Source organism: Diaphorina citri, unplaced genomic scaffold (genome assembly GCF_000475195.1).
Source record: "Diaphorina citri unplaced genomic scaffold, Diaci psyllid genome assembly version 1.1 scaffold780, whole genome shotgun sequence".
In the NCBI taxonomy this organism is placed as follows: domain Eukaryota; kingdom Metazoa; phylum Arthropoda; class Insecta; order Hemiptera; family Psyllidae; genus Diaphorina; species Diaphorina citri.
Window position 1 is genome coordinate 1 of NW_007378213.1, and position 11,640 is coordinate 11,640.

An 11,640-nucleotide genomic window follows, 5' to 3' on the forward strand; every position below is an offset into this window, starting at 1 on the left:
AAACATATGCGAGAAGAAGACAAGGAACCCGTCAGTACTGAAGAGGTGACACCCTCTAGTACTGAAGATGCAGAGGTGGGTTTAGATATTGAGGACGAGGGCATTTGCAGAGGAGAGATGAGAACTACATATGTAGGAAAGAAATTCGAGAAATTAGAATTACATGGACTAAGAAAGAAACGTAGACATAAGACATAAGTGGGAGAACTTACAGGAAAAAGGGCTCACAGGGACCGAGTGGCCAAACAGATTTGACTGGAAAAGGCTGACTAAACACACCGACCCTGTATAAACGGGAAAAGATTAAGAAGAATCCTATACGAAGGAAATAGAATAGAATATACCTTGTTTATACTGCCAGGGCATAGGACTGAAAAGTCCCTTTACTCTGGTAGTCTAAATTTTTCCTTATACATACATATACTTGTGTGTAGGTATTTGATTAGCAATAAATCACATATAAGTATGACATTTTTAAAAACACCTGGTTGTTGTTAACAAATGCAGAAGGTATTGACTATTAGTATTAGGTCATTCTTCCCCGTGGATCCCAGTATTTTTCTACAATATGTTAGGTGGCTAACACTTGGTTGGAAAAAAAAGTCGTGTGATTTGAAAAAAAGCCCCTTTTAAGCCCCTTTTTTTCTGAAAAAAAAGCCCCCTGTGATTTGAAAAAAGCCCCTTTTTTCTTCCCAGATGAAAGAAGAGCGCAAATGGCGGCAAACATTTGCGAGAAGAAGACAAGGAACCCGTCAGTACTGAAGAAGTGACACCCTCTAGTACTGAAGATGCAGAGGTGAGCTTAGATATTGAAGGAAAGAAGTGAATTCTAAGTTTTAACTTGAGAGTAACGAAGAGGTAGAAATGACAAATGGCGGCAAACATATGCGAGAAGAAAACAAGCAACCCGTCAGTACTGAAGAGGTGACACCCTCTAGTACTGAAGATGCAGAGGTGAGTTTAGATATTGAAGGAAAGAAGTGAATTCTAAGTTTTAACTTGAGAGTAACGAAGAGGTAGAAATGACAAATGGCGGCAAACATTTGCGAGAAGAAGACAAGGAACCCGTTAGTACTGAAGAGGTGACACCCTCTAGTACTGAAGATGCAGAGGTGAGTTTAGATATTGAAGGAAAGATGTGAGCCACAAGATTCGAAACAGTATTGAGGATGAGGGCATTTGCAGAGGAGAGATGAGAACTATGTAGGAAAGAAATTCGAGAAATTAGAATTACATGGACTAAGAAAGAGACGTAGACATAAGACATAAGTGGGAGAACTTACAGGAAAAAGGGCTCACAGGGACCGAGTGGCCAAACAGATTTGACTGGAAAAGGCTAACAAATTCAGAACGTATTGACTATTAGTATTAGGTCATTCTTCCTCGAGCATCCCAGTATTTTTCTACAATATGTTAGGTGGCTAACACCTGGTTAAAAAAAGTCGTGTGATTTGAAAAAAGCCCCTTTTTTCTGAAAAAAAAGCCCCTTTTTTCTGAAAAAAAAGCCCCCTGTGATTTGAAAAAAAGCCCCTTTTTTCTTCCCAGATGAAAGAAGAGCGCAAGTCTCACCTGGTCCCCGTGATCATTCCATCCTCTACGCCCACCTCTTCCTCTTCAGTACCTCGCTCCATCATAGCGTTCCAGCGGCAGGTGTCACTGGATGGCACAACTACCACGACGGCCAAGTCAGTCATCATGCAGAAAGCTGCAGGAGGAGCGACCAAACTAACCGCATCTTCTTCAGGAGGTGAGAAATATGTACCTGGTCATATGTTTTTTTTTTTTATGAAGATAATATGAACACTGTCTTGTCTTGGTACTGCATACTATTTTACCTAAGTTATATATAAAAATCTGGTGTGAACATCATACGACTTTCCTTATCCTATTGAATGGTGCTTATTTGGGTGTTCTGTTGTAACATTTACAATATCTCTTGGTACTGCATACTATTTCGCCTAAGTTATATATAAAAATGGATACTTACGAGTATTTTTTTTATATATATGTATACAGGGTGGTCCAGAATTATAGGGACAAAGGCCTGCAGTAGATATATGGGATCATTTCCAACAATAATCATTCCCATATGCATGAGCGGTTTCGATCGGTTCTCTAGATAACCGCCAAGGCGATGGGCGAGAAGAGACACGAAAACAGCTGAAAGTATCGCTGAAAACTAATAAAGATATGGCCAAAGTGGTTTCTTTCGCCTGCTTAGGTACAAAGTGAAGGAAAAAAAAAAACAAATATTAAATCGAAATACACTTGCATTTTTTTATTTTATTATGTATTATTATTATTATTTTTTTTTTTTAACTCTGGAACAATAACTTTTTTTCTACTTGTCGTAAAAAGAAACGGTTTTCATTTTTGAAATTCGCACAAAATTTTACATCTAGAACAATCATAATAATATGCAAAAAATACAAACTTACCTATTAGTGTAATAAGAAGTCCTAATATCTTCATAATATGTAATAGAACTTAATACTTCTGGTTTATATCCCGTCCAAAATACTTGTGATGCTGTGTCGTTTTGGCAACCCAAATTTTGGGTATTTTAGTGATTGTTTCTCTCTGACCAACAGGTTCCCCAGCTGGCACAAATGGAGGCCGCGACGACCGTGACCCCGACCACGACCACAACCACAACCCGCGTGCCGGTCATGAGTGAAACCACCGGGTCCAAGTTCATCTTCTCCCAGCCGAACCACACGGGCATGACCCAGATTATCGCGCTCAGCAACGCGCAGGCGCAGAAAATACTCAAGCATGACGCGCGCGGTGCGCAGAACCAGCCCATCCTGGTCGCGTTCACGCAGCCACAGAGCGCGGCGGCGTCGATTGATACTGTGACGTCACAGGCGCAGATGACGGCGCGTAGGGAGTCCCCGTCCCCGATTAAGATCATACAGTCCCGGCCTGTCACTCCAGAAACACAGGTTAGTTTGAGAAAACGATTTCTTAGAAACTCTGTATTGTAAAATGTTTTACAAATAAATAAATTGAAACACCTTCCTTGCGGTGGTTGGTTGGAAAAAAAAAAAAACATGTCTACTGTCTCAGCTCAACCCGGCAACCCGGCACATAACCACAACCTGAAAGCACCAGTTCCGCATGGATCACTGAAGTTGAAAAAAAAACATGTCGCTGAAATCACTTGGGATCATATATTCATATCTTTGGTCGAGTCAGCAGATGCCGGCCCTGGTCACCACATCCAGTGGTACATTATCCCAGTCAGCAGTTACGTTTTATAATTGAATCACTGTTACAGGCGCCGTCTAGTGGCAATGTGAGTCAGGGAAGTCAGGTGGAGACGAGTCAGCAGATGCCGGCCCTGGTCACCACGTCCAGTGGTACATTGTCCCAGTCAGCACTCAAGAGTCAGCAGTCCACGTTCAATATCATTCAAAACATGTCGCTTAAATCACTTGGGATCATATCTTTGGTCCACATTCTACAAGAAACCTCAAAAGGGATATTTCCACCCATTAATCGATTTTGAAAATTTGGAGTAAGAAATAAAGTAGTAAATAAAATAGCTGCTGAAACCCTTCAATATAAAGTAGTAAACCCTACTACCCGTTTATTATGTTAATAGATCCGTTGCGCTTACAAGTCATAGAGCAGGAAAAATGAGGACCAACGAAATTTTTTCTTCCTTCTACGACTTCTAGATACCGAGATAAATCGATTTAAAAAAATACTGGTAAATCGTGAACTTTGACGTCACGGCATACGCTCCCGTAGGCGATGACGTCACATCAAATGTCCCGAGCAAAGCTCCCTCGCAGGCAACGCATTAATGTGTTTGTGCGCATACGTTTCTGCGCAGTTCTTTCTGCTCCTCCGCTAGCGCGCTTGCATTATATGACGCTAATATACGAAAAAAACAACTGCGTAAAGTCTGACGTCACACATATTTGAATTTTCGATCTTTTCCAGTTATTTTTTCGGAGGTTTGACCTCAGATTTGGATTTTTCCCAACTTTTTACACAGGAATCGACCATTTATTTATAATTTTTACCCATTTGCAACTGCTCCATTCGTTGGGAAAGAAGCCTGTACAATGTACATGCCCCGTAAAGGCACAACTAGGCCGAAGAACTAATGAGAAATTTTCAATTATTATGTAGGTAGGTACCTATACTAAAAATGGCTGTGCCTTCCAAGTTTCATTAAAATCGGTCCTATGTTTCCAAACGGCTGGTCCAGCCGTTTGGGAGTTGTTCCGAAATAGAGACTTTTTTCTCTCTTTTTCTGTTGTTGTGGCTTTTCTTCCGTTAGCATCTGAAAATCCAGCACGTTCCATCCTCATATCCTTTTTTTAAGAGGAGGAAAAATCTTTAAGACTTCTCCAGCATGGTGTGGAGGGTATGCTGGAGTCACGGCTAAGGGTATGGTGTTTCGCCCTTCTGTGGCACCATTCCTGGCCGCTCAACCCGCTAAAAAACCTCCGCGCTCTTCTTTCTTGGTCCCGGAACTTTTCTGTTATGACTTTCCCGAAATCCTCATATCCTAGCAAAGATTCCCCGTTTCCTCTGACAAATTGAGTTAAAAATCGTCGAATTTACTTTTCGTTCAGTCAATCCACATAATACTGTTTGTACTTATACACCGACTAAGCAGACCAAAGGATTCCACAGTCTGGCTACAGGTTGTACCTGTCTAAACACCGAGCAGACCAAAGGATATACAGATAAACAGTAACCTGTTTACCTGTCTGGTTCACAAGCACCAGACTTTGCTGAAACTATACGAGTAACTAAAACAGAAATATAACTATTCTATTGCTATACAACTAACTTTAATAGACATTATGTAGGTATAACTATTCTATAGCTATAACTGAAATCGTAGACTCTGATAGTTAGAGCTGAAATAAGGGGTATTTTATTTATGTGAAAAGGAAATTTTTCCTAATCCAAAATATTCCACTGTGGTCACTTTTTTTATCCCCACCACAGTGCTTTTTGTACTGGATAATAAAATGCAAAGTCAGCTGATTTCTTCTTCCATTTACTAGTTCAAATGCTAATAATAAAAAAAAGTGGATTTGTTGGAAAAAAAAAGATGGCGACAAAATGATACAAGTTTTTTTCTCTTCCAACAGAGGTGAAAAAATTTTCACTCAAATCCAAAAATATCCAAAAGAAAAGGAGGGGAAGTGAATAATAAAATACAAAAAATGGACGAAATGGAAAAATTTTCACCTTTTTCCAACATTGCCACAAAATAAAATACGCGTAAAGTATTCACTTTCTATTTATTTCTTGTTTATTCTCGTGCTAGGTGATGTATTGAAAATTATGAGGGCATATTTTTCTTATATTTTCCCATTTTAATCTTTATCAATTGAGCTAAGTCGTAAATTAGGTGTACGACTTTTTCCTCCTGAATCTCTAAGGTTTATTTAGGAATTTAGGTCTCTGCCTAGTTATCTCGTTATCTACGAGTAGATACTTATTACGGTGGTTGGTTGGAAAAAAAACATGTCGCTTAAATCACTTGGGATCATATATTCATATCTTTGGTCGAGTCAGCAGATGCCGGCCCTGGTCACCACATCCAGTGGTACATTATCCCAGTCAGCAGTCACGTTCAATATTACATACTTATTTTATAATTGAATCACTGTTACAGGCGCCGTCTAGTGGTAATGTGAGTCAGGGAAGTCAGGTGGAGACGAGCCAGCAGATGCCGGCCCTGGTCACCACGTCCAGTGGTACATTGTCCCAGTCAGCACTCAAGAGTCAGCAGTCCACGTTCAATATCATTCTGCAGCAGCAACAGGTAAATACGAAATTTACGTTACGAGAACTCTGTTACGAGTTTCAAAGGGTTCTCTCTGTTTTTTAAAGAATAAGCCAATCTCCTCACAATGGTTGACTGCAGTTCAAGACGAGCCAATTAAACATGGCTAGAGACCATCACCCCGGTGTATGGCAGATACAGAAAGATATCTTCTCTTTATTCTGCCATCACCATTCTTTTACAGCTGAAGCCGCTACAACAAACTATGACTGATCTGGACTGCTATCTACAAAACAAAGACCAGATTTTTTCCTGGTCTTTAGTGTAGATAGTAGACTTGGCCATAAAATTGCATCCATCCTTCCTAGCGATATTTATTTCATAATTAAAAGTGTAGATAGAAAAGTGAACAAGGTGTAGATAGTAGACTTGGCCATAAAATTGCATCCATCCTCTCATCTTGTCATATTTGATCCTTAGAATAAGCATAGATAGGAGAATGGATAAAATGTAGGTATATTGTAAATTTAAAAAATAAATAAAGTCATATATTAAAAAAAAAAGGTAGGCGCGGTTCCTTCATCCTAAAAGCTAACCAGACTAACGTCTTTCTCCTTTCTTTTGCAGCAACAATTCAAGCTGAAATTCCAGCAGCAGCAGGCCAAGCCCACGCCTAAACAGGCGTCCCCTCAACCTTCCCCCTCCACTACCCCTCAACCCCCTGAGCCCAGGCCCAGTGCCGAATCCAATGGGTCTAACAGCAGTAGTGTGGGCAAGCGAGTGGAACCCAATGGGGCAGGGAGTGTAGGCAAGAGAGCGGAATCGAGCACCCCGCCTCAGGCCTCGCCCTCCCCGCAGTTCATCAAATTTGGACAATCACAGGTAAGCAAGATGGTTAGAATAGAATAGAATATACCTTGTTTATACTACCAGCATAGGACTGAAAAGTCCCTTTACTCTCGCAGTCTAAACAAGGTCTTATTGAATTTTTGCTTATAAGAGCCAGCTCTTTATGGCCGGAAGATATATCTGAGTTTAACCTTGTAATTGTAATTTTCGACTTGATATAATTAGTTTTACTATGGTTTTAAGTTTTAATACCGTTTCTCCACTGTATTTGTAACGTAACTCCTCCCTCCTTCCGTTCCCCCCTCAGGCGTGATCCACATCAAGAAAGAGTTCCCGTCGACCACCTCCTCCACGTGCACCACCTCCGCCGTCATCAACAACGTGATATAATTAGTTTTACTATGGTCTTAATACCGTTTCTACACTGTATTTGTATCTAACTCCTCCCTCCTTCCATTCCCCCCTCAGGCGTGATCCACATCAAGAAAGAGTTCCCGTCGACCACCTCCTCCACGTGCACCACCTCCGCCGTCATCAACAACGTCGCCACTGGTATGCCCCCTCTCACATCCAGTAGTGGAGGAGCTCCCCTCATGGAGGTGAAGAAGGAAGAGGAGGACAGCTTGCCCGCCCTGCCCGAGGTGTCGCCTAGTGTGAATCATTTGAGTTCGACCACTGCGGAGGAAACTTGAAAATCCTCGAACCAATACATAATCAATGTATGAGATTTGCTACGGGAGTCTTCTGTACAACACCAATTATTGCCCTCCTACTGCGGAGACCGCTATGGACCCTCAGGGTGAGAATCTAGCTCACCTTTAGTGGCTGAGTGGTTAAGAGCACCGACTCACAATCTGGAGGTGCTGGGTTCGAATCCCGGCCAGGTTTCGAATTTTTCCGGTCCTGGATAGGTGAGAATGTGCCTTGAAGTAATGCGAAAGCGGTTCCAAGGTACAATCTTTCTAAAAAAAAAGGTCACTGCGGAGACAGCTATGGACCCTCAGGGTGAGAATCTAGCTCACCTTTAGTGGCTGCGTGGTTAAGAGCACCGACTCACAATCTGGAGGTGCTGGGTTCGAATCCCGACCGGGGCGGAAATTGTGACCGAATTTTTCCGGTCCTGGATAGGTGAGAATGTGCCTTGAAGTAATGCGAAAGCGGTTCCAAGGTACAATCTTTCTAAAAAAAAAGTAAAAATCTGCTGTAAACCCGAGAAAAAAGGTCTGTATGTTCAGCTCCCATGGCGTAGTGGTCACTGCACTCGCCTTGCACGCGGGAGACCCGGGTTCGATTCCCGGCGGGGTCAAGAAATTTGTACATAAAAAGGTCTGTATTGGCCTCCATCCAAAATGTTGTTTAGGTATTGACCATATTAAATGCCAGCCTGATTAACATGGAGGGTAGCACGTCTACCTTGTAAGCGCTAGGTCGCGAGTTCGATTACCGCTTGGTGCGGATTTTATCCTGAAGGTTCGTTTTCGGAACGTCTGGTTTTTTTCCTATCCTGTCTACTGTCTTCCAAGTTCCTTCTCTCTTCGATTTTGGGAACATAAAACCTCAGCCGTTACAGTCCCCTCTATCAAACCTCTTCAAAAAAAAAACTACGAAATAAAGTTATTGATTTTCATCTGTCTTTCCTCACAGATTTGAACAAAAAAAAAACTACGAAATAAAGTTATTGATTTTCATCTGTCTTTCCTCACAGATTTGAAGAAGCTCAAGCGCCGTCAATACCAGCAGAAGCGCCGCCAAAGTCAGACCGGGGCCAGTAAGGAGGCTGTCCCATATATCTACTGTAGGCCGTTGTCCCTATAATTCTGGACCACCCTGTATATGTTGTTGTTGTTGTTTGCAAATGTCGGGTTATTTGACTACTAGGTCATTTTACCTCTGGCTTCCCAATATTTACCTACAAATCCTACAATGTCATTGCTGGCTTCCAAGGCAGGACAGGAGTTCAGGTGAAGTTATATGTATATATAACTTAAGTAAAATAGTATTTACAAAGGATGTCAAAATTAAATAAATTCATTCATAGTTGGTACTGCATGGCATTGCTTCAAGACCTCTGTGGCCGGCTGGTTAAGAGCACTAACCCCTCAATCCGGAGGTACCAGGTTTGAATCGGAAAATTTCATGCCAAGTTCTTCCGTTCCTAGATAGGTTCCAAGATATGTTCAATCCTTTAATGGGCTGCACGAATTCATTTAATTGAAACTAGACAACTATTCCATTATACTTACATATAAAATCTTGACACTTAGACTCCTCTTTGTCCGATACAGAGCTTTAATTTTTTTTAAATGCTCCATGGATAAAGAGTAAACCATAACATGTATTTTATTTATTGATGTTGAATTGTACTGTGTATTTGTTAATAAATAAATGGTTATGTATTTTTAAAAAAAAATCCTCGATTCCTTTTAATAGGAGCGAGAAATTTCCCTATCCCTAAGCAATTTTTTCGATTATGGTTCATGTTTTTTTTTATATTTATGTTATACATTTGTACATATCCTAGACGTTCTGTTTTTGACAGGTCGATTATTTACAAAACCTCGCCACCATAATCTATCTCTAAAAGTCTGCTTGTTTTCTATGTATTCAATTAATTTAAAATCTTCGGTTAATCCATAGAACTTATCTTTTTCTCCCTCAGGTAACGCCAGTGCACCGCGCATGTCCATTCCGTTCGCCCTCACCGGCTCGTCAGCCTCCCACCAAGCGCTACCTAACGGAAGGAAAAAAAAAAACTGCGTAAAGTCTGATGTCACACATATTTGAACTCTTTCATTAGAACGGAAAATAAAAATGAATTTTCGACCTTTTACAGTTATTGTTTCGGAGTTTTGACCTCAGATTTGAAATTTTCCCAACTTTTTACATAGGAATCGACCATTTTGCATTTATTTTGTAATTTGTTTTTGAATCATACAGGCACCATCTAGTGGTAATGTGAGCAGGGTGTCTACCAGACTGGAAAACCGGGAAAACCGGGAAAAGTCAGGGAATTTCATGGAGACTGGAAAAGTCAGGGGAAAGTCAGGCGGGGGCCATAACGGCCGGCACCGGAGGCCCCACGCCCAAGAAACGGCCCCGCAAATCTTCCCGTCTCGAAGAGGACTATGACACGTTCGTAGATTCTCTGATGACCCAATTGAGAACTCTGTGTAACATGACGGTGATTGAACCGTCGCTTGGGTTGAACTTGGCGGTGTGCAACCCGTTCGGGTGTGGAGACCTTACCAAGCCGGATATCAAGTGAGTGTGTGTGTGCACAGGAGATGTTTTTTTTGGGGGGGGGTTGATTTTTTTTCTTCTTCTTCTTCTTCTTCTTCTTCTTCTTCTTCTTCTTCAAGTTTGCATTTTTTTCTGCAAGGTGTTTTAACTGTAGTTAGTAGGTCGTTTGCGCCGACTCAGGTGGATTAAATCATGTTGTATAACTTGATAGCTTTCAGATAACTGATGAAATGATGAAGGGGTCAACACTCTCCGGACTGTCTGTCCGAAGGGGTAGGCAGGTTTACTATTGTATCAAAGCAAGATTCATTCACAAACTGATCGCTCTCTCTCCAGAACCCCAACACTTGAAAATCTGAAATTTGGTAGGAATTCCTAACGTGTGCAATAAGGCAAAATCTAACCCGATCTTGTGACTTATGATCAATTTTCCGTGGCGAAGCACGGACAACGTGATATTACTTTCAAAAATAAATACGTAAAAAGTAATAGTAATAGTAAGTAATAGTGCTAATTTATACTGCTCGTTTAGGACTGAAAAGTCCCTTTACCTCGGCTGGGATTGAACCTACGCCCTCCTGTTTACCAGGCGAGCGTCTTGACCACTACAGCACCGGAGCTAGAGACTTAATACCTATTTAATATTTTATTTTCAGTTTCAAGACAGGAGAACTCAAGGGTGTTCACGGTAAGGCGTGGCTCCCCACAGAGAGTGACTATTATTCTACGGAACCTTTTGGTGACTTGGCGCCCATACCTTGCAGCACGTCTCCCTCTACACAGCGAGGTTTTTACGATGAGGAATTCGCGCCGCTAAAGTTTGACTCGGAATGTAAGTAATTATTTACTAGTAGTTCTGTTTTTGTTATGATACGTACAACAAAAAACATCGACTCTGCCGGGAATTAAACCCGGGACCTCCGGAGTGCAAGCATAGTTCACTTGGCCACGGGGGTTGCTCCATGTGTGTAAGTAGAAAAAGTTGATTTTTTTTACCTTTTTTTGTGAGGAAAAGTCTGTATTAATTGAGATTCGAACCCGCGACCTCCTGATTACCAAGTCACCTGTCAAGTAAAAACCATTCTCTTTCCCCAGATGACGAGCGTAAGTTAGACCTCTCTCGGGACGTGGAAACGCCAGACTCGGTCATCTCCTCTTCATCCCCCGAATGTGTCCTGCCCGAGCACCCCGCCAAGTATCCCGGCCTACGTCTCATCCACTCGGACGATGAAATGGAAGATGACACACCTCCACATCAAAATCTGATGGATGTGAAGAGACACTCTCCTGTGATACCCCTTGTAGTGCCTATAGCTGTACGACCCAGGCCGGGGTCCCTGTATCTTAAACTTAACAATGACCAGGTTCGTACCAACAAATCACTCAAGAAAGTCGCTACTCAATTCGAGCGTACTTTGAAGTCCTAGCTAGCACAAAGCCGAAAAAACTTCGACCCGAAAAAAATTGGAAATCAAACCCAGGACCTTCGGTGTTGAAACCTAGTGGGACACCTACTCAGCCACAAAGGGTGCCCTCTTTAGAAAACGTGTTTTGGGCACTAAAAACTGACCATCGAAAATTTGGCCCGATTACATTACTTTCCTCCTTATAGGATAAGGAAAGTAAAAAAATGTAAATGTAAATTGTTGTCTTGATAATAATGTAAGTATTTACATTTACAAATTAATAATACACATTCCTTCTTAGGCCAGCCAATCACTATCAGGTAAACCTAAAACATCGGCTGCGGCGCAGTGGGAATAGGGTGGAAAATCTTGGAAAAGTAGACT

The 11,640-nt window shown here is 41.6% G+C and overlaps 1 protein-coding gene across 1 annotated transcript in view; it reads left to right on the forward strand.

The window, feature by feature from the left end:
• The first annotated feature begins 864 nt into the window (after positions 1 to 864).
• LOC103512006 overlaps positions 865 to 11,640 on the forward strand; it is a 17,282-nt gene continuing 6,506 nt past the window's right edge. Inside the window, exons 1-10 of the mRNA XM_026825602.1 lie at positions 865 to 954; positions 1,017 to 1,112; positions 1,546 to 1,758; positions 2,592 to 2,945; positions 5,651 to 5,800; positions 6,389 to 6,647; positions 7,079 to 7,282; positions 7,380 to 7,409; positions 8,316 to 8,389; positions 9,657 to 9,871. Coding sequence (XP_026681403.1) covers positions 865 to 954; positions 1,017 to 1,112; positions 1,546 to 1,758; positions 2,592 to 2,945; positions 5,651 to 5,800; positions 6,389 to 6,647; positions 7,079 to 7,282; positions 7,380 to 7,409; positions 8,316 to 8,389; positions 9,657 to 9,871 — 1,685 coding nt within the window. The remainder of the gene's footprint in view (positions 955 to 1,016; positions 1,113 to 1,545; positions 1,759 to 2,591; positions 2,946 to 5,650; positions 5,801 to 6,388; positions 6,648 to 7,078; positions 7,283 to 7,379; positions 7,410 to 8,315; positions 8,390 to 9,656; positions 9,872 to 11,640) is intronic.